Consider the following 24,115-nt stretch of genomic DNA (forward strand, 5'->3'; position numbering starts at 1 on the left):
AAACAGTGTTATATAAAAGAAGGAGACAGAATAGAGATAGATCAAGAAATAATTATAGCGAAAAAGAAATTTTGTAAATCGAAAAAGAAACTATCCGGAAGGAAGTTATTATTCCTAGTATAAAAATAACTCTAGTTATCGTCGGTCGAACCCACAGCATAGAGGCTTTTCGCATAGAGGCTTTTCGCATAGAGGCTTTTCGCATAGAGGCAGATCATCCAGGTTATTTATACCTTACAGACACGTAAGAGCCTACGACGCGGAACCAATTCAGGAAAACCAACGGAAGCATCAACAAAGTCCTTTGGAGCATTTCTAAAAGTTTTCAATATTAGGTTCATATTGAAAACTTTTAGTGTGTGCTTCAGTGCTTCAGAGGAACTTGTTTCTTTTTGTAGTAGTCCAAACAGATATGACAGGAGAGCAACCAGTTATTCTGATAATTGATACTGGACCGTACACTATACAAAATAGATCCTAACTAAATAGTTAACAGGTCCAACGTAAGCTTTTACCTAATGCCTGCAATATTATTTTCAAGATATTTCCAAGACTAAGGTTTGTTTAAGGTTGAATGATTGCCTAAAATTTTTTTCTCAAATGTATATAACTCGATAAAATATCTATATATTCAATTACTCGGTGGAGTTCGTATAGGATTCGATTTGTCTAGATATGCATATATTTTGGAACAGTTGCTCTAAATCTTTACATAAATAACTGAATTTTTTAACATAATCTTAAATATCTTCCAAGCTGTGTCTCGTAACGGACAACTAATCAAACGAGTAGTATACATTTAGACAAATAATTATTTCTAATATATTAAATCACATATTATCTTAATACAACTTTTTTTTATTCCAGATAAATATTTTGCTGTTGTTGCAATATATTTTCTAAACGATATTTGCTCATTATTGGGAAGATCGCTTGGAAGGCCAATCATAAAAGTAAGATTTATTGTAATTTAAATATCTAATTTTACGAGGGGTGGGCTAAAACATATTAATATCCAGAAAAAAGAAAAAGGGGATATATAAATAGATAAACTAAAATAAGTTTGTAGAGATATTAAAGATCTAGTATGTCCCTCTTTTGCTGAAAATGAGCAAGCACCTCTTCCTATAATCATAGAGCATTAAAATTATTTCAACTGCCTTCAGGAAGGTTTAATTTCCCATTTTCGAGCTCATTTCACCCTAATACCCGAGCATGGCTTTTTACTTGATTTTTAACTTCATAAAGTGTTCATTCAGTTGACAGTGTTCCATAAGGAGCCCTGGATGTTGTTTTCTACTTAGGTCGTGTATTATCTATCTTTCACGGGCATGGTTTCGAATATCGAAGGCCGAAGACTTCTATTCAAGTGCTCGGTGTTATTTTGTTATGCTGCTAGTTATTACCTTTTGGGAAACTGCTTGATTATAGTACTTGATTACTATAACACTTGTACAAATGGAGTTGATACATTTCAGCATAATCACAATTTCAATTTAGATATTTATCAGAACGCAGAATCAACTTTTTAATCCGTCTAGAAATAGACGTATAAAACTGTTGATAATAAGAGTTACATCTAGGCTTTAGCGTTTAGCGTTATTCTAAGTCATTTACGTCAAGCAGCTTCACGAAATCTTGTCAAAATGGCATAACGATTTGCGTTTACGGTCTGGTGAAGCAGGATTAATTGTCATTTTGAGTTATTTGTTCAATACGGTCCGGATTTATTACTGTGGCTGAGGACCTTGGTCGGCGGCTTTCTGCATTGAAGTGATTTTAGACATCCCATATTCTGAGGTTAAAAAAACATTATTACGTTAAATATTTTCTGGTAGATGCTTCTATAGCATAGATTTCCACGTTTTGTCTTCAACTGATTGGGAACTTTCACTACCAACCTACTCACTAGCTTTATAATAAGTAGCGTCATTTGTCTCTGCTTCAGAAACAAACCTTTCTCCTTATCATCCTTCATAAAAATAGAAAATGATTTCAAAGGATACTAGATAACTTTAGAAGAGACTAGACAAAATTAAAATAGTATAGGCGCTACTAGACAAGACTACTTGACACTAGCTTTTATAATATTATAGGATATTCGTTCATAGCTAAATTGTACAAAATTCTCATCTTAGTCTCTTATTAGTTAATACAAACTTTTGTAGATAAATTAAAATCAAATATAATTTGAATAAATCTTCTGAATTTTGAGAAAAAAATTGTTTCCTCCAACTAGTTCCGTATGTTTTAGAAAAGCAACTGTCACTGGTTCTTATTAGTGATTATTTTGAGGACATACAGAGTGGGTATTCTTTTCTGGTTTTGTAATGTACAACCACGCAACCATTTACCAGTTTAGTTTCCGTGGGACTATCAGTATATGAATATCAAGGTGTTTTATAGTATTTTTGGCTCTGTATTAACATCTTCAGCTATTTTAAGTATTGCTCCGTGAGTAATAAGATAATAATTTAATAATAATAATATTTTAATGGAAAATTTCCTGAAAATTATAAATTTTAGGATTGCTGAGGAACAAACTGAAATGGCTTATATAATAATACTCAGCAGTGTGCCGTTGATACAAACATTTGCGAGTCTTCTGAATCCAACGTTAGTACAATTATTATGAAGTTTTGACATATATCCAGAAGTTCAGAGCAGTAGACCTTTTCGCACTTCTCACTGAAAATTTCACTATTAATTATTGGAAAATGTGGACTGGCATGTTTGAAATTTCCAATCGATTAGTTTATCATGTATATTTTCATTGGAAGAGGATGAAATAGACAATTATTATTTATCGATATCTTTCAATTTAATCAATAATTTATCAACTTTATCGGGATTGATAAAATACAAATATCTCATATTTGGACAGTAGCACTGCTTTTTCAATCTGTACAGTATCCAAACATAGTATTTTACTTTTTAAATTCTTAATGCGTGTTCGTGTGATTTAACGTAAAAAATTTTTGCAAAAATATTTAAGACAATATTAAGCGAAAATGTCAAATAGAGACAAATTTATGAGACTTTTCTTGAATATTCTCTATAATTATTCTTTTGATATATATGCGTACGGATGCTTCAAGCCTATACCAAAGTCATACAATTAGAGTTTTTCATAAAAATACGCTGTAAACAATTTATTCCATGATAAGTAATGTACATCTTTACCCAATAAAATTATAGAAGCTACTTAGTATGGATAAGTTCTCTCAACATATCAATAGAAATAATTACAGCAATTTTTTTATGGAATTAAAGTATTCCTCTGCTGGTAGGAGGTCTTCATCTTCAATATGGCAATACTAACTTGTTTTATATTTGAACTATTCAAGAAGATCCTGAGTATATTTCCATGCTTCTGCATTGGGTACAATCAGATTTCAACGAATATAGAGAAATACTACTTAAGTGATTAGTATTAGTGCAGATTAGCTATCAAGATGTATAGATGGAGATAATGACCGCGTGTTTTTATGTAGTAACTAGTAACCTGCTAGCGGTATAAGTTTGTGATATCTTTTTGTACAATTTTATCATTTTATGTAGCCAGATCTGTTTTGTTTGTTTCAAGCACATTAGAGAAAAAATTTCGATTAGAATGAATATTTGAATTCCTTCAAGAGGTCAAAATAACCCTAATGGTTAAATATCTAAGAAAAAACCTCAAATAAATGAAATAAAATAATACTTTAGATGTTATAAATATAATTATTCATTGGAGAAGTCATTTAGTAACTAAGAATGTTTGTAAGCCTGATAGGTTCCTTCTCAGAAAATATCTCGAGTAGAAAGGTTTCTTTCCGCGTTTTTTCGTCATAAACAAATTACTGAATCTGACTGGTTTTGAATCTTGCCTCTTTTTTTACTTCTATTCAACTCATATCTTATCTTATAATCTTTTAGATTAACATTAATTTTTTTATATCACATTGATTAATACAATAGACAATAGGTATATCGTCAGTATCTATTTTTTTTCAAAATAATGGTATCAATTTGATATAATTTACAGGTACACATACTTGAAACCGTCAATAAACATGTGAAATAGTAGCTACTGCAATTTTAATTTCCAAAACTTGAATACTTTGAAATTGTGATCAAAGATATGGAATGTTGAACTTATCATACTGATGAAAAATATGTCAATTTACGATTAGAACTATATATATATATATATATATATATATATATATATATATATATATATATATATATATATATATATATATATAATAACCGTGAATAACCGTGAATGATATTCATCCTTAACACTGGCACTGGTTACTAATACTACTACACCAATAATACCACTTCGTTGACCAAGTAATGGTCTTCAGAGACTGAAGGTAAACTGTTCCGATTAACTTGGTAATCGAACGCGTGAAAAACAGTGTTACTAATACTACTACACCAATACTTCCAATTGAACTATTTGACATGCGTTTCGTTGACCAAATTATGTTCTTCAGAGACTGAAAGTAAACTGTTCCAACTTGGTTATCAAACGCTTGAACAACAGTGTTGGTGTGGGAGTAGTAAACAGTGTGTTCAGTACAAAATGGAAAAAGTATAGTATCTACAAATAAATTTATTATTTTGAAACTGTCAAATATCCACTTTTATATATACAGTGGGGGTCCTACAGGGTGCTTGATATATCTATCTTCCAAAGTCTTTTCAAATCCTTCCTTTCAGGTCTTTGAGGGTCTTCCTCGTCTTCTTCTATTCTGCGGTTGATACAATAATGCTTTCTTCGGTCATCTGTTCTGCTCCATCATCATCACATGTCCGTATCAAAGTAGTTGCCTAATATGTCTTCTCGCTGAAGTCGTGTATACTTCGTCGTATATCTCCATTTCGTATACGCTCTGTTCTGGATATCCTAAACAATGTTCCCTAATAGTCCATTTCCACAATCTCTATTATTTCCTCTGTCTATCCGTCACTTACCAACACTCGCTTTCATACGTTGAAATGAGCTCCACTATGACTTTGCATAATTTCATTTACGTGTTTGGGTTAATTTTTTCTGACCAAAGCAATGAATTCAGAATTTATGTACCTTTTTATTGAATATTCACTTAAACTTAACGAATTCACTCCACTTTACCCAAAATTAAGAAAAAGGTTTGTACGTTAGTTATAGCATAGCATTCCTTCAGAAGACAAGACAAAAAATATCCGGCTGGTAAATGAAACATTTTAACTGAACGATAAACTTCTACAACACTGAATCCGCCTTGTTGGTGGTAATGATCTCGCTTTCTTACTCTAGGCACGTGAACACCGAAATCAACAGGTTCAATACCGTTTGACTTATTTCTTAGAATAATATTTAGAATATTAACCTTATACTGCCGGTAACAAAAACACTAGAAGAGATGAAGTAACGAATCCGTGATTCTTTGGTAGACATTCACCACTCTATAAAATATATGGGATAATTGAATTGCCACTTAGACGTGACTCACACGTTTCAGAGTGAGCATACACCTTATTTTGTGGATATTTTTACCTATTAATTATCTCAGTATGATTAGATTTAATTACAAATATATATGGCGACATACAGATCCGTTGCATCAAAATCTGCGAACGCTATAGATGCCTTTATATCTTTTGAGCTTATAGTTTCTGAGGATTACTTTCGTGTGTCTAGGACCGAATAAAGACTTTGCGATTTCATAATCTAAACTGAATCTGTACAGCTTCCAATTGCTATAACTTACGTTTAGATAGTGCTAGTATGGGTCTATATACTTCTATCTCTGTTCTCATTTCTATTTCGGAAGCAAAAGTTTATCATATCAATTCCCTGATCTCATTTATTCCAACTATATTTTACTGCTGAATAAACTTTATAAATTAATGCCGGGAGAGTACGAAAATCGATACAAAAAGCATATTAAGAATATAAACAACTTAATAGCCGATGAATGTTGTCTATTATTAAATAACTGGAATTAACTCCAACTTCATATGTTTAAACCAGTATGGAAATAAAATAATCGAGCTGAACCAAAAACGAAATTTTTGTTATGTGATACAATACTTTTATTTCAAATGCCTTAGTCCAACCAATATAAAAGCTTCTAAAGATTCTACTCTGGGTGGGACCGCTCTTAACAACAGTAAAATATTAGGTAGCAGAATTTGAATGGGGCTGTACGAACTGCAAAGACCAGCATCGCAGTGATCGACCAAATGAGTTGGCGACTCTAGAAAGAAAGTCCATAAAGCGCGACTGGATGATCGACAACTGATAGTGCGCGAACTAGCAGATAGTAGGCATTTAAAAAAGAACGATAAAGAGCGGTACATCTCAAATTCACTGAAAATGTGGACATGAGAAAGCTGTGCACGAGAATGGTTCCGTGCTTGCTAACAATGGACTAAGAACAGCATCGTGAAGATGTTTGGCAATGTTTCACAGAAATAAAGTCGAATTTTTGCGCTGTTTCAACAATCACTTCACAGCCGAATCGAAAGAACAATCAAAACAATGGACTGAAAAGGTAGAAACGGCTCCAAAGATGGCAAAGACCGTTCCATCTGCAGGCAAGGTCAGGCGTCGGTTTCTTAGGATACGCGTCAATAATTTTCTTTGACTATCTCGAGAAAGGGTACACTATCAACTATCCGAACTTATTGTGCGAAGAAATCAAACAAACATGGCTGCATTTGGCTAAGAAGAAAGTATTTTACCATCAAAACAATGCACTAGCTCATACATCCATTATTACAATGACCAAAATTAATGAATTAAAGTTTGAATTGCTACCTCATGCAACACATTTGCCAGATTTAGGCCCCTCGGATTATTTTCTCTTCCCAGACCTGCAAAAATGGTGGTCAAAAATTTCACAAAAATGAAGTGGTGATGTCGGCATTTAATGGCTATTTTGAGGAGTTTGATTATTCTTATTATAAAAAAATAATATAGAACTTAATGAACATCGCTGGGAAAAGGGTATGGAGCTAGAAGGAGATTACGCTGGAAAATAAACATATTTTTCCCAAAATTTTTTTGTTTTCTTTGTTGTGCCAGATACTCTTACGATACTCGTACTTGTCGTATTTTTGATTCCGGGTACATTTACTTAAGTTACTGATGTTTATTTTTATCAAAACTATTTTTTACGTTATTTTCCATGTCTCATTGGTAGGATCAGAGACATTTTCTTTGGATTATCTACTATAGTCTTATCTTATTGGTGTGTAAGAATGTTGCCAAAACAATAGATCCTATTTAATTCAAGAGAGAAATATCTAATCATAATACTTAAAAATTGTGAATGATAAAAGTGCCACGTGAATTTCAATTAGTTTTTGTGAACAATTTGTTTCAATGACATTGAAAATAACAAATAAAAAATATGGAATTCGAAACAAGCATAAAAAGAGGTGAGTTAAATGAGCATTATTAAATTCATATAGATATCGTCGGCGTAATTATCAGAATGCGTAACTCATTTTGAGTAAACTTTACAGAAGCAAGTAAAAACTATTTATTTTTAATATGCGTGGAAATCATGTTCATGCTATTATGAATTTTAAAATTTATTTCCAAATTTGGAAATTACATAATTAAAAAAATGGACTTTTCTTTGGTGAAGTATCCAACCTTATTTGGAGTTACGACGTGCGAGTGGAGTTAAAACTTTTTATTCTTATTATTTATAGCTTAGCTTACAACATACTAGATAATAATTTTGTAATTGAAGTATGTTTGTAATTAAAATTAATAAAATATTCTCAACAAAACTATTAGTATTATTGTTTATTCAGGCACATAAAGTCTTAAGTACCTATTAGCTTAAGAATGAATTAACTTCTTGATTAAGTTTCTTCATACGCTAAAATACTAATGGCGCAAAATCAAACTAAATGTTTGGTAAAATGTTATGTACATACATCAGTTTTTATATAATATACATAAAATAGGATTAAATTTAAATGAAATCAACAAAATCGAAACACTCCCAAGTAATAAATGTAGCAGTTAAGTTAAAAAAATGAGGTAAATCTTCATGAAAACTTTGTTGCAGAATATAATAGAGGAATGTTATGCCAAGGAAGGACACATATTTTTTTCACCCTGATTTTTAGCTCTTCCCACTAAATTTGTAAGCAATTTTCGAACTGGGATCAACTCTTTCAATCACAAGTTCCTCGTTCCTATCCATTTTCATACTGAAATGTGACTTTCTCAAATTCGGGCGTCTATTATATTTTTAATGAATAACTTTGTGCAACAAGGGAAAAATTCTGGTCTCATTGCTTTGGTTAGAGAAAATTAAGCTAAACACAAGTGTAGCCCATTTTAACGTATGAATGCGAGTGCTGGCAACTGATGGATAGACAGGAGAAAATAGTAGAGGCTGTGGAAATGGACCACTTGAGAAGATCGTGCAGGATATCCAGATCAGAGCTTATACAAAATGAAGATACAAGACGAAGAACAGGTCGAGTATATACGACTTCAGAGAGAATACGGACTAAACAATACGAGGAGGACTCTCAAGGACCTAGAAGGAAAGAATTGAAACAGACCATGAAAGACTGGAAAATGATAAAAATAAATAGATAAAAAAGTGTAGCGTATGATATGCGGGATGTGGCAAAAACATTTTTTAAAATTATTATAAAGATTTTTGGCTATTGTTATTACTGGCAATTCTCAATAACATATCGAAAAGATGAAAACATTCCGTCATGCTTTTATTTGGAACATATTTTAGTTTGATCACATCATTTATTCATTATTGATGGTTTCTCACATTTCTATTAATATATTTTCTATAAGAAAACGTTTACGATATTGAGTATTTTTCAATAATTTCATATATAATCACTGAGACATATCAAATCTCAATAAATGATTTCATTTTTAGCTTCATTACTGTACGACAACGTACTTGAACAGAGTGGGGACATCAGACAGAGCAAGTCTTCACATACTCCAATACCACGGGATAAATTCTTTTTAGCTACTTTATTTTGTTTCTTTTGTGGATTGGTATCAATGTTGCCTATAAGTTTTTTTCTCAGTGCTAATGACGTGAGTATTAACCAAAAAAAAAATATCTAATATCACATCGATTCATCTCTTGTCTTGTCTAGATTAAAATAAAGAGTAAAACTGTGATACTTCTCGATAGGTTAATTCCAGACTTATCATCGTTCACGCATATGATTTCTGTGTGCCAGTGTGATTTTAATAATTTCCATGTGCTTGAGCCTGGATATATTCCACTTATTTTTCCTTTAATTTTTGCGATAATTGTCCATTATACAGATTTTGTCCAAAATATTTGCCCCAATGGATTTCACACCCTTATAAATGTGAGCGAATTGAGGTAGCTCTGTTTTCATTGATTTTTACGTATTTCCAAGAATGAGGATCTGAATAGCACCATAGTGATTTGAAGGAAGGAAAGAACTTAGGATTTTTGCGGTCACAGAGGGCAAAATGTTACGACGAAGAAATTTAAAAACTTTCACACCCTTATAATAAGTACCCCAATTTATTCAATATTTATGAGAGAACTTATTATAAATATTTTGCTTGTATCCTCTCACTTTTTGAATAGCTCACGGATTTAATTTTGTCTTGTCTAATAATCACACACAATAATTTTTAGCTGATCTGATCTTGAATTCGAGGCACCTAAAAAAATTTCTTAATATCGAGGAGAAGAATCCATCAGTAGTATCAATGCCTTCCGACCCCAGAGCTTTCTGGTATTCTCATTTTGTTAGCCACAGAGTTATCGATATAGGATACAAGATTTGCACCTGCATTAAATAAAATAATTGCAGGTGATCTTCGGAAACAGTGGCCTGTATATTTCGTTTGCAATTGAGCCAAATTTATCTAATTCCAGGAGTTGTTTTGTACATTTGCTATATTGGTAATGTCAAAAAACAGAGTCTTATTCGAGTAATTTTATTAAAAAGTTAAAATGAAATATACCATGTCATCAATTTTTGATATTGATTTGAATATCATTACAACGGTGTGTCAGAGTGAAGCCAATATCTAGAGTAGCCCGAAATTAAAATCAAAAATACTATTTTGAATGCGTGCATCGAGCGCACGTGAGTCGAGCGCACGGTGGTTCGAGCGCACATTTGAAGGTATGAAGACGGCATCTGTAGTCCCTGTATTTAGCTTGAAATGTTTATTACTTTAAATAAAAGAAGAAAAATTATAAAAGAGTTAATACTTTCTCATCAATGCGATTATTATTACTCATAGTCTCCTAGCCTAACCTAACCTAACCATTCTTAAATAATAAATAATAAGAAGCTTTTTTGTGGAAAGTTCAAAATACTAAATTTTTTAATTATTTTGAACTAGTATAAAAATGCACTGATTCTTAGAAAAAATAATTTTGTCTCTCAATTTTTGTTCAATATTTTATATAATATAGAACATTTGCTCATTTTGAAAATCTTAGATGTTGCTGATGGTTTTTCGTTTTGTCCTAATGATAATAATTATTCTAAGGTTCGTATATTTGCCAACTTTAGGACTTACTTCGGCAGTAAAATTTCCCCGTCTTTCGAATTCGACACAGGTAGTGTGCGCTATCTTTTAGAAATTGTTGAGCGTGCTCAATAGCTTAGGCTGCTTGCTGTTTTCCCGAATTCAATCGTGGTCGCACTCCGCTATAGGATGAATTTCTCGGGGATCGTCCAAACCAGCTGTTGTGCCAGAAAACATTGATGCTCTATAAACTGATATTTCAAAATAGTCATGTGACATGACGTGAGATAGAGGCATACTTTGACATTAGTTCCACTCGCACACATTCGATATTGCATGAACATTTGGCTGTGAAAAAGATTTGTTCGCGTTGGATACCGCATATTTAACAATCGCTAAAAAAAGCTCGTGTTGTTTGGTACAAAGAAATGTTGAAAAAATTCAACCGTGGTACGTGGTTTGACATAAATATGACAGATAAACCAAATTTAATACTAATACATTATTAGATTTTTTTAAATATCAAAAAATCGGAAAATGGTGTAGGTATTTGAAGTAAAGTTTTCATTTAAAAGTCACTCTTCCGTTCTCGTACTAAATCAACGAAAGGTATTCATGTGAGGTTATTGATATTATATTCTGGTACTTATATTGTGGGTTCTGGAATCTACTTTTTATACTATCGAATCCTCTTGTATCATTATGAGATTCAGTGAATCTGCTCAAGAAACATTCATATATACTACTATAAAAGTAGTTTTATTTTTCATTCACTTTATTCACAATCTACTTGTACATTTGAAAAACCATCTTTTAGTATTGGATGTATAAATTACGGGACAGAACAAGTGCTAATTATAACTTAAACAACAAGACGGAGCTACAGACGATGTTCGTATCGGCGAATTCAATCGCCACTTCTATTCCAAGTTTAATTTCAGTAATATTGACAGGAATATACGGCCACAAATTCAAGATGAGGAATAATTTTTTAATTGCACTTGGTAGTATAAGTTCAGCGTTCATAATTCTAAACATATTAGTAAAAGTTGATACTGATACATGTGAGTATATAAAATAAAATATACGATGGAGAACTTAATAATAACCGGGATAATTTCTAAACAAATGTTCGATCCTAATTTAATATAATATAAATACTTTCCATTACACTCAATATATTTGTCTCAATGTTGCTTTAACAATTTTTGTACTTCTACGTTTTTGTCTTGACCTATTCAATATTGTCGTTTTATACTTCTTTTCATGCGATCAAATAAAAAAAATCACGCGACGCCAAATCAGGCGAGTGATCTGCGTGGAACAGTGTAACCTTGTCAATTTTAACCAAAAACTGTTGAACAGAGATGGCTGTGTGTACAAATACATTGTCATAGAGAAAGAACCAGTCTCCTTTTTGCCACAAATCGCGTCTTTTTGAAAAACACTTTTGACCTATCTTTTTAACATTTCCTCATAAATTTTTTTCAACGCTTTCACCGATTCATGGGCACATATAACGAGATTTGTCTTCAATCGACAATCCATCATTTTTGAACTGTGCAAACCATTTGTACTCTTGAGCTTTTTTCTGGGTGGAGGCTGACTTTAATATCAATTTTCGGCAGCAACTTTGCTAAGTAGAAAACAAAATTTCGCAGCAGCATGTTGTTCACTTAATATTGACATCATATAAAATGAAACTAAGCAAAGCAGCGCTAATCTAAAAAACCACTGCAGACGAACACATCAAGCCTCGTTGCGTTATCTAACGTCTCGTGGAATAAATGCATATTACAAAAGTTCCTCTGATGCAATGCTATTCCAGTTATTGTTGGGTTCCCGTAATATGTAGGATTATAAGTTGCTAATAATTTTCTTATAAAATAAAAAGTTTCCAATAAGTCAATTTAAGTGTAAATACTTTTTATTCACTAGAAGGTAAACATAGTATTTAAATAATAAAGAACAGTGTATGGAACTACTGACACTTATACTTTTCAGGGCAAATCACATTCTTCGTCATATCTTTGTTTCTTTTAGGATTCATTGCACGTAAGTATAGTTCACATTCCTTATAATACTAATTATAGTAAGAACAATAATAATTAATATACACAATTAAGTCCAGGGTGTTATTTGTGAAAGGCTAAATACCAACACACCGACACTTCTGATGAAAACTGCACCAATTCCACATAAAAATTAGTAGCTGAGTAAAGTAAACAATGCCGGTAGAAAAACACGACCAAAAAGAAAACATCATTATGACTATGATATCGGCCCAATTGGATTCAAGAATCTTCCGGATTTGATTGTTAATATGTAACTTATCGGACTGGAGATACTTAAAATTTAGAGAGAGAGAGAGATTCGTTGGATGATTTTTGATAGGATAGGAGAATGAAAAAGACGAAAAGGGGCATCTCGTTTAAGTAAAAACGATTCTTCTCGGTTTGGGGATATATTTCGTATATTTTTTTTGTTTTTCTTTTGATTTCCTATTTGTTTTTGCTTTGATTAGTTTTTGTATTTTGAAAATTAATTTTGTTTATTTTTAATTTAAATGGGGGCTATCGTCGGCTATTTAGCTGGTGACCTGGTTCACCTAGTGCTACATGCTTGTCCTACAAAGGTTCCCGTGTAGTTAAAAATGTACCAAGTGATCCTTCTTTCAATTTACTACGTTACCATAATATAGTACGTGATATGGTGGCAAAATCCATGTTTGGTGTCTCTATGAGATTCAAATATTTTTGATCTCCATTAAGCCAATACCCAAGAAATCGCAACAGAAGTAAATGCTTCTTGACTGTTCTAATTGTGACAAAATTACGCAAAATTACAATGTTAAAATTAATGGTGCTGTCATCAGTAAACAAATCAATATTTATGCCAAACCAAATGATTCAAATGCAGCTCGTGATATTTGAACAGCAACAGCCCAGAGGTGGTAGCACTGATACAGAAAACAATAGAAAACATTAATTAATGTTTGATTATTGATAGAATCTTAATCGTTTCCTTCAGCCACAATCGACTCTTTATGTATGTTCAAAACACATATATCACCAATATTACCAAGACGTGTAGTTAAATTTCTCAAAAAACAATGCGTATCGTAGATATCGATATCTGATTATGTTTTGTTACCACTCTAGGCACCTTTACCAATACTATTTAATGATCAAAAATTGAATTTGTTATGCAATACTTTGATCATCTCCACTGTTTATTCACGTTAAAAAAGCAATTTCCATAAACCGAAATAGTCTTCCGCTCAATATCCAAACAATTTGTTTTTTATTCAGCGGCCGCGAGTAGCTTAATACTTTGGGGGTGCATAAGTAAAAAAAAATGGATTCCACTCGACCACAACAAAGAATATTCTTTTTTCGGTATCAAATCGAAAGTTTGGATTATCAAATTAACGAATCTTATTGAAATACAAATTAATAACTGATGTATACTTGGTCTTGCCAAATTGTCTTCATACATAGGGTGGCTCAGTAATGTTGGTTTTCATATGTGAAAATAGTTAATTCTAGTCTCTAATTTAAGAGTAGCTGTACTTATTTTGAATCATTCCCTCTTTGTATATGGACAACATAGTACTTTTTATAATAAATAGTGGGGATTGCGATGAATATGATTTTTTTTTGTATTGATAAGATATTATGGGAAACAAAAATTTAAAAAAGCGACGAAAATATGTGAAATTGAAGAAGACACAGTTAATGAGCGAGCAGCAAAGCTTATTAATTTGTTTAATCGTTTTAATTGTGGAGATTTGACGCTGAAGATCGTTCGTGCCCAGGTCCTCAACCTAGGTGGGATATTGAGGTTACAACGGAGGTAGTAGAAAAGTAGCCTAGTACCAGGAATTGCTAACTATCAGACTCTTGGACGTATGATACCAAAACCATTAGTTATGGTCTATGAAAGTTATCAAATAGTATTACTGAAAGATGATTGTTTTATCATACGCATTGTTACTTGAGATGAAAAATTGATTTATCTAAACAACCCGAACCAGTTTAGTGTTCATCACTACTACACCAACACTCACAATTACACTGTCTGACGCGTGTTTTGGTAAACAAATTATCTTCAGAGACTGAAATTTACCTTGTTGGTGTAGTGGTATTGTAAACAGTATGTTCTGTTCATTCTAAATGAGGTTCCATCGGAAAAATATACATATTTAGTTAATGGATAGAGGATTCTATTACAAGATAATGCTCAATTACATACTGCAAAGGGTACACGGAATAAGATCGAAGAACTTGGTGGTACATTTATTGTATTATATGTATATACTCAGATCTATGGCGAAATTTTTGGGTGGAGAAAAATTATAATCCAAAGGAGATGTTGAAAAGGGTGTGCAATGCAATTTTTTGCATCTAAGCCCAAAGAATGCTATCAAAGTCTCAAAGAGTTTGCTGAACGTTGGGTTCTTTGTAAAATCTTCGTAAAATTATGTAATAAATAATATGAACATTGGGAATCGACATTTTTAGGATACACCCTCTATAGATACAGGTGTAATAATTTTTATACTTTACAACACATTCATAGATGACTAATTTATTGAAATTTGGAATCTCTTGAATAATTTGTTGTAAATAGATAACACAGTGAGGACAGTTAAATCCTCGCTTTCGGACCTCCAATACTTTACATTTTGAATTTTTTTAAGATAAAAAATAATAATTTTATCTAAATATTACACAATTATGTCGGTCATTTTATCAAAATTCCCGTTTCGACAACTATTATTATTATTCTTGAACCTCAAGTGCATTCATTCCATATACTTACGGACCAGTATAAACTTCAAACGTCACTCTAGATGACAGCGGCGAGAAGGATCGATATCGGATTTAGAGATTTGTGGGACAATTATTAAATTGACTATTTCAAGATCAGGTATGGAATTCTGTGGTGCAAGTGCGGAGCCACCGCTGTCTTTTTCTTTATGTTTCTTTGTTCCCAAGAAAATTAATACTATACAGTGAGTCCTCATTTGCTAGATAAACAGTTGCTTATCAAAAATCCACAAAATTAGTGAAACTAGATACATAGAAGACTGAAGCCTATTTAACAAAACTTTTATTTATTGGAAACATATCTATCGAAGTCTTTAATATAAAAAAAATACTCAAATTTGGTACATTATATAACCTTGTAAAGTGCCGATATGGGATAAGAAGTAGTCAAAAGAGTAACTTCGAAATATTTCCTAGAAAATATTAGCCTTCAATTGAATCCATTTTCTAGAAAAAACAAATTTAGAATGCGTTTCTTCGACATACAATCTCATTATTTGATTAGTCAATAATATTTAAAGCAAATGTGCTCGTTGCTTCTCCCCTACTCTAGCATTGGATATAAAAAACGTGTAATTATAAAATATACCATGTTTGTATGTATGTAGCGGTTTATTGAGATTAAAAATCCTCCCTTAAAAGGAAATCTGGAGTAAACATAAAATATATTAGATAGACATAAAATCAGTATTAGACCTTTATAAAAGACTTTCTAGATATCCTGTATATGTGGAACCAAACTTTTCGGAAGGAAAAGTAACATATTACTTGCTGTAAGCTTTGACGAAGATTGAATTTCATATTCTTTAAAAAACCTCACGGTGATTCGTATTATGGAAGTTGTACTTAATTTTTTTGTTTCAGTTTTCGTGCCATTCCTAAATATATCTCTCATGGCCTACTTATCCAGATTTCCGGTTATCTATATTAAGATCAGTTTGTACGGTTCTTCGGTGGGTGGATTGTTTGGATCTACATTGCAGCTCATATGTTTATCCATCGGAAACGATCCCATTTTGATAGCTTTCATTTACTTCACAAGCGGAACAGTAAGTAGCTCCTTTCATTGCTGTTTCCACCAATTTCAGCACAAATATGGCCAGTTTGAATAGAAACTATCGAGTCGTTGGATAAACATTGTTTATGCCTATAAATCAAACTTTGCTGTATCAATGTGTGAATGTGTGCAAGGAAATTGTGATCTTCCAACAAACCAAAAGTTTTAAGTATATGAAGTCCAAACTGTATAGTATTCGAATGTTTATGGTATTAACAGTGCGTCGTCAATATTTGTTACCTTTGTTTAGCATCTAAAAAGGCTCTATTCCTCGCTTCTTGAAATTGATACTCTGTTATGTGGAAATGTCGATTCTGACGTAGGTATTCACATTATTTATAGAGAAAAAAATTTGACGCAACTGATTCATTGAATACACTAAATAATATTGGAAAAATTGCTTTCTCGTAGAAATAAAGAAATAAAAGGTTTCTATCGATATGTTTAATCGCATCAAATTATAGCTTCAGGAATTTGGGCATTGACGAAAAAATTTTATAAAAACATCTACTTCAGAGATAAATTAGTTAGCAAACAAAAATTACTAATGTTACTTGTGTTTTACCTGAAGAAGCGGTGACAAATAGATCTTAAAAACGAAAAGAAAGAAATATGAGATAGCCGAGTTTATAAGCAGTGAATGAATGGTAGCGGAGACAAAATGAAAATCTAAACAATTATTTTTCTGAATGTATATAATATTTGATATACCTATTATATGTTTCTCTTTGTAAGGTAACATTATAATAAGTCATTTACCTACAGATAGTAATGGTCTTCACACTCTCATTGACCTATTTGATAAAATATTCTCCGGTTATACAACTTTACGAAAAAAATAGTGAAAATGTTGGAAATAAAACTCATTCCATACGAGAGTTCTGGGAAACTGCAAAACTTATGTGGCCATTACTTTTGATGACTTTTATATCAACGAGTATAACGGGTTTTGCACACCCCAACATAACTAATCTCATTGTATCAGAAGGATATACAGGAAATCAAGAAAATCTTTGGTATGGTGAGTATTAAAAGCAAAAATCTGCTTTTTCTACAAATGTTTGTTTAAGGTCAATTGCAAATATGTGATACAATGTGTATAACTTATAAGATTTTTTTAAATAATTCAGGCATGAGTCGATTAGAGTTATATAGAGTGTACCATTACTTATTTTTATATCTTCAAGCATTAGCTTCGGTATATATTTTCTTAGTCTAGATGTTAAAATCATTTAACATTTGAATTATGAATGATATTTTTCTGTCATTGTGTTTCAAAGTCATAAGTCATTCCCATAACATGAGTGCAAATGATTTATTACAATTGGTACAAAATTCAACTATTTTCATCGTACAGGAAAGAATATAAGATATACTATATTTGTAAAAAGACGATGAGCTATCATTTATTTAATGATATGTATCCGAATCATAACCAGATTATTAAAAAAACCGCTTGGAGAATTGTGAAGTTTTTATAAGAAGTTGATTCAATCACAAACGCCCTAAGACTGATCGAGTAGAGACCGTAACTAATGATGCATCCATTTGAAACACTACATTATAGCATAATAGTTGTTGAAGTAGTTTCTTTCTGTAATTTTATCAAAAAGTAATTCCGTCTTTATAAAGTAGTGCTAGTACAAGAATGATCATGGCCGAATAATGAAACATTAATTCAATAGTAGGATGCAGACCGTGATTTTATAAATTAGACATTTTTTTCCAACGTAGCAACCTTTACACTTAACGCCATAATTATGAATATTAGAGTGATACTTTTACTTAGATAGATCCAAGGTTTGGACAGGTATTATCGACATAAATGTTATTGTACCTTTTCTTATAGAAAGCAATTTGAAAAGAACAACGGATGTAAATTTGTTAAGAAAATAAAGAGGAATAAAATCAGACAAATTACTGATAAATTGTTAGACCTTAAAATAATATGCTTAAGATGTAAAGTGATTATACATGTCAATTAGTGTGATAATATTGTCCAGGTATTTATTTATACCATTTATACTAAAAAAGAACATATTTTATTGCAATGGATAAGTAATATAAGACTGCCAAGTTTTGATAATTGTACTCATATTTTTGGATTTAGAAGCGATCAGCCAAGCATAGAAAGTTGTAGTTCTATATTAATTGAAATTCACTTAGTCAAACTCGGTTTATCGTTATTCTAATTTACTCTATATCTAATATTTGGGTTAGACAAAAGGTACTAATTTTTATTACAATCATTTCATTCCTTTTTTTTAGATAAATACTTTGCTGTGGCTGCAATTTATTTTTTGTTCGATTTCTTTCAGTTAGTAGGACAAATCTTTGTTCATCCGATAATAACGGTGAGTTATTGTTTCATTCTAATTTCCCGTTTTTATTGACTTCTGTGTGATAATCTATTACCGAACATTACTGAGACCACTTATATTTTCTGGAGTTTTGTTACTTCCAGATTTCCTGTGTCTATAGAGCCTTGCGGCCTTCCATGAATTACATCAAAAGAATTTCGTAATTGTGGGTAGTGCTTTCGTCTCCTTCGAAGATTCTGGTTCAATTTATATCCAATAACTGTTTTTATATAAATTTATATATGTCCTGCTAATACTGTATCATTTTTGTTCTTAGACATTACAGTACCAATCTTGGCCCAAGACTGGGGGCTTAGATTTGGCCGTTCTATAGGAACCCAGACTTGATCCATATCTGACTAACCTAGACTCTCTGACAAAAACCTCCCAATCTCATTGCTACCAAATGCACGAAAGTATTCGATTGTGAACAACGTTAGCAGAGAAGTTTCACTCGCTAACTTCATATTAAATAAGGAAATTATTCAGGTGTAAGTGAAACAATTGTAAGAAAGGATTCTATTAATAACATTTATGTTAGTAACAATAACAGTTCTTCTGATTTAGAACAATGTGATTTACCGCAAAATGACAGTGATGATCTACTCCCTAAGTTCCTCAAAATGTAGAAGTTATTGAATCAAAACAGACACTCAGTGAGAAACTCCGTTGTTGGACATTAGATGACATCAATAAACTTTCACACATCAACCGACAATGAATGTAAGAACAGAATTGCTATGTTCATTGTCCCAGAATTTCTTTTTGCTAAGTATAATGCATCCAAAAACTAGAGATCTTTAGTTAGTTGGTTTAGTCGTTTCTATCAAATGCAAAAGATCATGAAGACAACCGTGCTGAGCGTGAAAGTCGCAATTCACAATCACAGTAATTACGATTTCGATAATCGATACTATATTCTAATTTTTTATGATAGTACTAATATTAATATAGATTGATCTAACGTTAGCTTGTCACTGTGGTGCAACGAAAAATAAAATTAATTAGAATATAATTAATATCATTTTTAATCATGAGTTCGTAAGCATATGTTCAGCTGTGACAACCAAACACGGCTCAGGCTGGGAACTGAGATGACCCAGATATGGTAACCGACAATGGGCTTATAACAGCAACCAAGCTTTACACCCTGTTTAGTTTTAGCCAAAGTTATACCAAAAAGGTCTTTTTATCTTGGCCCAATTTTTATTAGCGCACATGACCCAGTTAAGATAGCTAAGCATGGGCCAACCTTGGCAGTTATGATGGGACCGCCTTCGTAGTGATGCTTACCAGCCTTGGCAGTGTTGCTTGGGCCAATTTGTAGTAACCAAGCCTAGCACCCTATTATTATGCCAGACATTTAGGGCCAAGCCAGGCTTATAAGCGTGGGTCAAAGCTACACAGCCTATTGCCGAGATTGGCCCACATCTGGGCACGTTGTTTCTTCTTGTATGGGTATCTTTTCTTTTAATTCTTGATATAGGTTTTATTCCTATTTCTCTAGCTTATTTAATGCTTTTTCGCCCAACGTATTTGTCACATTCCTTTCTATCTGTCGTTCAGTTTTGACCAAGGTGCATCCTCCAATTATCTTCACATTATTATCATGACTCTTCTTTTTGTCATCGTCTCTCATTTCTTACTAATAGGCTCTGCGGTCACTATTTTTGTTTATTTTGAGTATTACTGTATACTGAATTCATACCCAATCAAACCCAAGTTTTTTCGACTGATTCATATGTTATACTGAAAATTCTACCTTTCAAATAATGTTACAGTTTTTATGTAAAATATCAATATTTATTTTCTCCACTTTTAGAAAAAAAACTATGGTTGGTTTTTGGCTATTCAAGTGATACGATGTATAGCAATGGCACCTTTGTTCATGTTTTGTAACGCACAACCACGTACTTTACCTGTATGGTTCCCACACGATTACCAATATATGATAATAATGGTCGTTTATAGTTTATCATTCTCTATACTTACGAGCACAGCAATTCTCAGCACTCCCAAGTAAGTATTAGCTTTGATCGTGGGTCTGATTCCGAATCAGTTCAGAAACCGATAGCATGCGCACTTTCAAAATTGTTTTAAGGTTGTTGAACTAGATTTATAGATAGATAGATTGACAAAGAGATTCCGCAATTATCAAAAACAGCTTTGATGTATTTATTTTATTTCTATGACAGAAATTCTGTCTAATCCTCTGTTTCTTTTAAAATTATTGTTTTTCTAATACATGAACAGACTCATTTGATAAATGTTTAAATATTATAGTAATACATAATTCGATAAGAACGTTGGTATTTAATTTCTTGCGTATCTGCAGAAAACTTTGAAAATTATTTGCTCTAATATAGCCTAGTCTTGTTTATAATAAACAAATCTGATTTTCAAAATAATTTTATTTTATTTGTTTTAGTCTTAGTGGGGATAAAGCAGAGATAGGTTTTAATGTTATACTAAGTACATTAATTACGACAGCTACTTTTGTCAGTTTAGCAAATCCTTTCCTCGTGAAAATGCTGGGAACTAAAAAGTAATACAAAATATATATTTAGTTTGATGATGGATGCAATTGAGATGTTAGTGCTATTTATAAATTGAGTAATCTTTGTTTTTATTTGATTTGTAATAAAAGTGTTTGAAAAGAATAGTTTGTTTTCAGTACGGCCCCATCACTTTTGAATAGTATAGATGTATCATATACAGAAAGAAAAAAATCGATTTCTTCATAACGTTTTATTAGAAGTAGTAAAAATCATTTGGAAATTGTGGAAAAAGCAATTCGATAATCTAATGAAAATACTTTTATTTATAAACTAGTGCCATCTAATAGAAAGTAGTTTCAATATTGAAAGGATAGAAGTAAATCAAATAAGAGCCCTTTAATATAAACCCATATCGTGGCCACTGCTTGTTCTATTGGTATGAAGATGGCGCGGGTTGTTGAGAAATCTGTTATAACAGTATACTGAATGAAGTCATTATATGAAATTTCATATTAATAGAAAAAACTCTACAACAGGAGTATACTTGAATTCCCAGAGTCGGATCTGATTTTTTGACGAATTGGTAATACTCGTAAGGTGTAAAAGTATCCACTAAAACTGGTAATAAGTATTATGAAAGTTTACGAAAAAAAAGTTTAGGAACTTCTGTTTTAGAGAAACAACAAAAATGATACAATATTTATGAAAAATACTAGGGGTGTTTGGAAACACGTGAATTATTTGATTAAACCAAAGGGCAAAAGTGACATAAAATTTGAATTACTCTCGTTGTGCCTTTGTTAGTGATACCAAACTTAAGTCCATGAATAAAATGAGGCTTCTTCGGGGAAGGCTTTTATTTGTTCTGCGAATTCTTAATATCAATCGTATCAGAACTTTGGCTCATATTTTAGGCTCATTTCTATTTTTTTCCTTTCTTTGTACAAGCAAATGTTTCCCCACAGAGATATATTAGCATTTTGTGATTTAGCACTTTTTTTATCTTAAGATACAAAACTTAACCAAATAACCTAACTCAACCTTGAAGCAATTTCATTGAAGCTTCTATATTAACAGACTGACAAGTAGGAACGAATTGGCTTGTCTCAACACATGAGGATAAATTAGTTGGACTAAAAATTATATATTCTCATAAACATTCCGTTTGCTGTTGCCTTTTTCAATTGAGTTTACCAGTAAATTACAATTACAAAGATTGAAATGCTTAGTAGATCTTGGGAATACCATTTCCACAATATTCACAGTTGATGCTTGCGTTCTACATGAATCAATTCCAATTTTGGTCGATGCGTCAAACATACATGAAGTCTTCGTACCAAATAACAACTTGTTTTGGCTGGCCGCGTAATACTAATCATATGTTGATTATTATCTTCACCTCTTTGGAATATAAAAATATAAATGGTTGTTTATTGTTATTAAATTATACTCCGTTGAAACGCTTACACTATTGTCTTTTTTTATTTCAACAACGTTGGTCTTGAAGCGTTTACCACCTCAGAGTTCTTTTAGCTTGTGAAAGAGGTGATAATCGCTAGTGACTAAGTCCTGGCTGTATGGAGGATGGAGCAAAATATTCCACCCAAATGTCTTCAAAACCCACACTGTTTTTGACGAGCTACGTGGGGTTGAGTGTTGTCATGAAGAAGCACTATTCCATCCGTACTCTCGGCGATCCTGGATTGCTCACCGGATTTAATGTCCCACAATATCTGACTAAATTTATGTCGTTCTAGATTGCATAAAATCGATGAAGAGTACCCCCTTACGATTCAAGAGCACTGTCACCATAACCATTCCAGCCGACGGCGTAGGTTTGAATGTCCTTTAAAAACTTGCGTCCATCAGTCAGCAACCGAGGGACCTAACGATTCTCACCTTGCGATAATCCAACGTTTCTGGTAGTTATTTTGATGTGGTATGAGACAGCAATAAGTTTACAGACAATGACCCTCTGATCTTTGAGCAATTCACTGTTGATCTTCAGGAAAATCGCAGCCGACACCGGCGTTCTTATACACCATGAGCGGACGTTCTGAACGGACATGCACTCTTCACCATAAACTTTAGTCAGTTGCCGACGAATCATCAGGGGCGGTAATTTACTTCTGTGGAGAAACCAGATTACAGCTCGAAACTCGCATTTGGCGGGAGCGGCGATTAAGAGTTCCAACTGAGCGACATAGCTAATCGTTCGAGGGTGTGCTCGAGAGTTGGAGAGCCACTGCGTATAGCACTGTGGTCGGCCTCAGAATAGCACTTTCTTTTGAGGCTGTAACTCATTGAGAACCTTACTTTTAGTAAAACCCTCGTATAAAATAAGGAGTTTATCTTTGGTCAATGAAATCTTCAGTTTACGCATTAATTTTTTGACAGAAAAATTGGAAATGAATATTCATAATATTTTCTGATTTCTAGATAAGGTTGATTTGAATACCCAGCTACATGATGCACCATGTCCAGTTTATAGAAGTTAGGATATTCTTTATACGGACAGGTCACTAAATACGACGCGCGAAGGTGGAAGTCGAAGAAAATATCAATGTTTTCAACCGGCCTTGAATATTGCTTTAAAAAGTTTTATATTTTCCACACATACTTTATAAGTATTATAGTTATATTATTGTTACTGCTGTAGTAAAAGATGTAATTAAAAAAAATCCAATGAATCTCCTTGTATACCAATAGTACCAGTAACATACAGTGAACTGATTATGTACTAGTAATAGTTATCAAAGTGTAAATTTGATCATCGGGGGTGATATTTCTGTTGAAAAAGTTATAGATAAATATTTATAAAATTGATTAATGTCGTCTACTGTTTCTTCCATTGTCCT

General features: G+C 32.3%; 1 protein-coding gene across 2 annotated transcripts; it reads left to right on the top strand.

Annotated features, from left to right (window-relative positions):
• The first annotated feature begins 7,265 nt into the window (after nucleotides 1-7,265).
• Nucleotides 7,266-24,034, top strand: LOC130901690 (equilibrative nucleoside transporter 3-like). Of its 2 annotated transcripts, none has more exons than XM_057813226.1 (9): nucleotides 7,266-7,422; nucleotides 8,913-9,079; nucleotides 11,328-11,574; nucleotides 12,515-12,565; nucleotides 16,207-16,391; nucleotides 17,165-17,420; nucleotides 18,668-18,753; nucleotides 20,582-20,778; nucleotides 23,697-24,034. In XM_057813226.1, exons 1-9 carry the CDS (start codon nucleotides 7,395-7,397, stop codon nucleotides 23,698-23,700), a joined length of 1,221 nt encoding a protein of 406 aa, XP_057669209.1. In that variant the 5' UTR covers nucleotides 7,266-7,394; the 3' UTR covers nucleotides 23,701-24,034. The 2 variants fall into 2 exon arrangements, with proteins under 2 accessions (XP_057669209.1, XP_057669208.1); XM_057813225.1 differs by lacking the exon at nucleotides 23,697-24,034 and adding an exon at nucleotides 21,188-21,419.
• Nucleotides 24,035-24,115: the final 81 nt, after the last annotated feature.

Source organism: Diorhabda carinulata, chromosome X (assembly GCF_026250575.1).
Source record: "Diorhabda carinulata isolate Delta chromosome X, icDioCari1.1, whole genome shotgun sequence".
Lineage (NCBI taxonomy): Eukaryota > Metazoa > Arthropoda > Insecta > Coleoptera > Chrysomelidae > Diorhabda > Diorhabda carinulata.

What these genes read in the sequence shown, in the direction of transcription:
- LOC130901690 (XM_057813225.1), top strand. Translation starts at nt 7,395, where the DNA reads ATGGAATTCGAAACAAGCATAAAAAGAG. An exon ending in TTGTTCATCCGATAATAACG is followed by an intron (nt 18,754 to 20,581) that starts GTGAGTTATTGT and finishes CTCCACTTTTAG; the next exon opens with AAAAAAAACTATGGTTGGTT. An exon ending in GCAATTCTCAGCACTCCCAA is followed by an intron (nt 20,779 to 21,187) that starts GTAAGTATTAGC and finishes TATTTGTTTTAG; the next exon opens with TCTTAGTGGGGATAAAGCAG.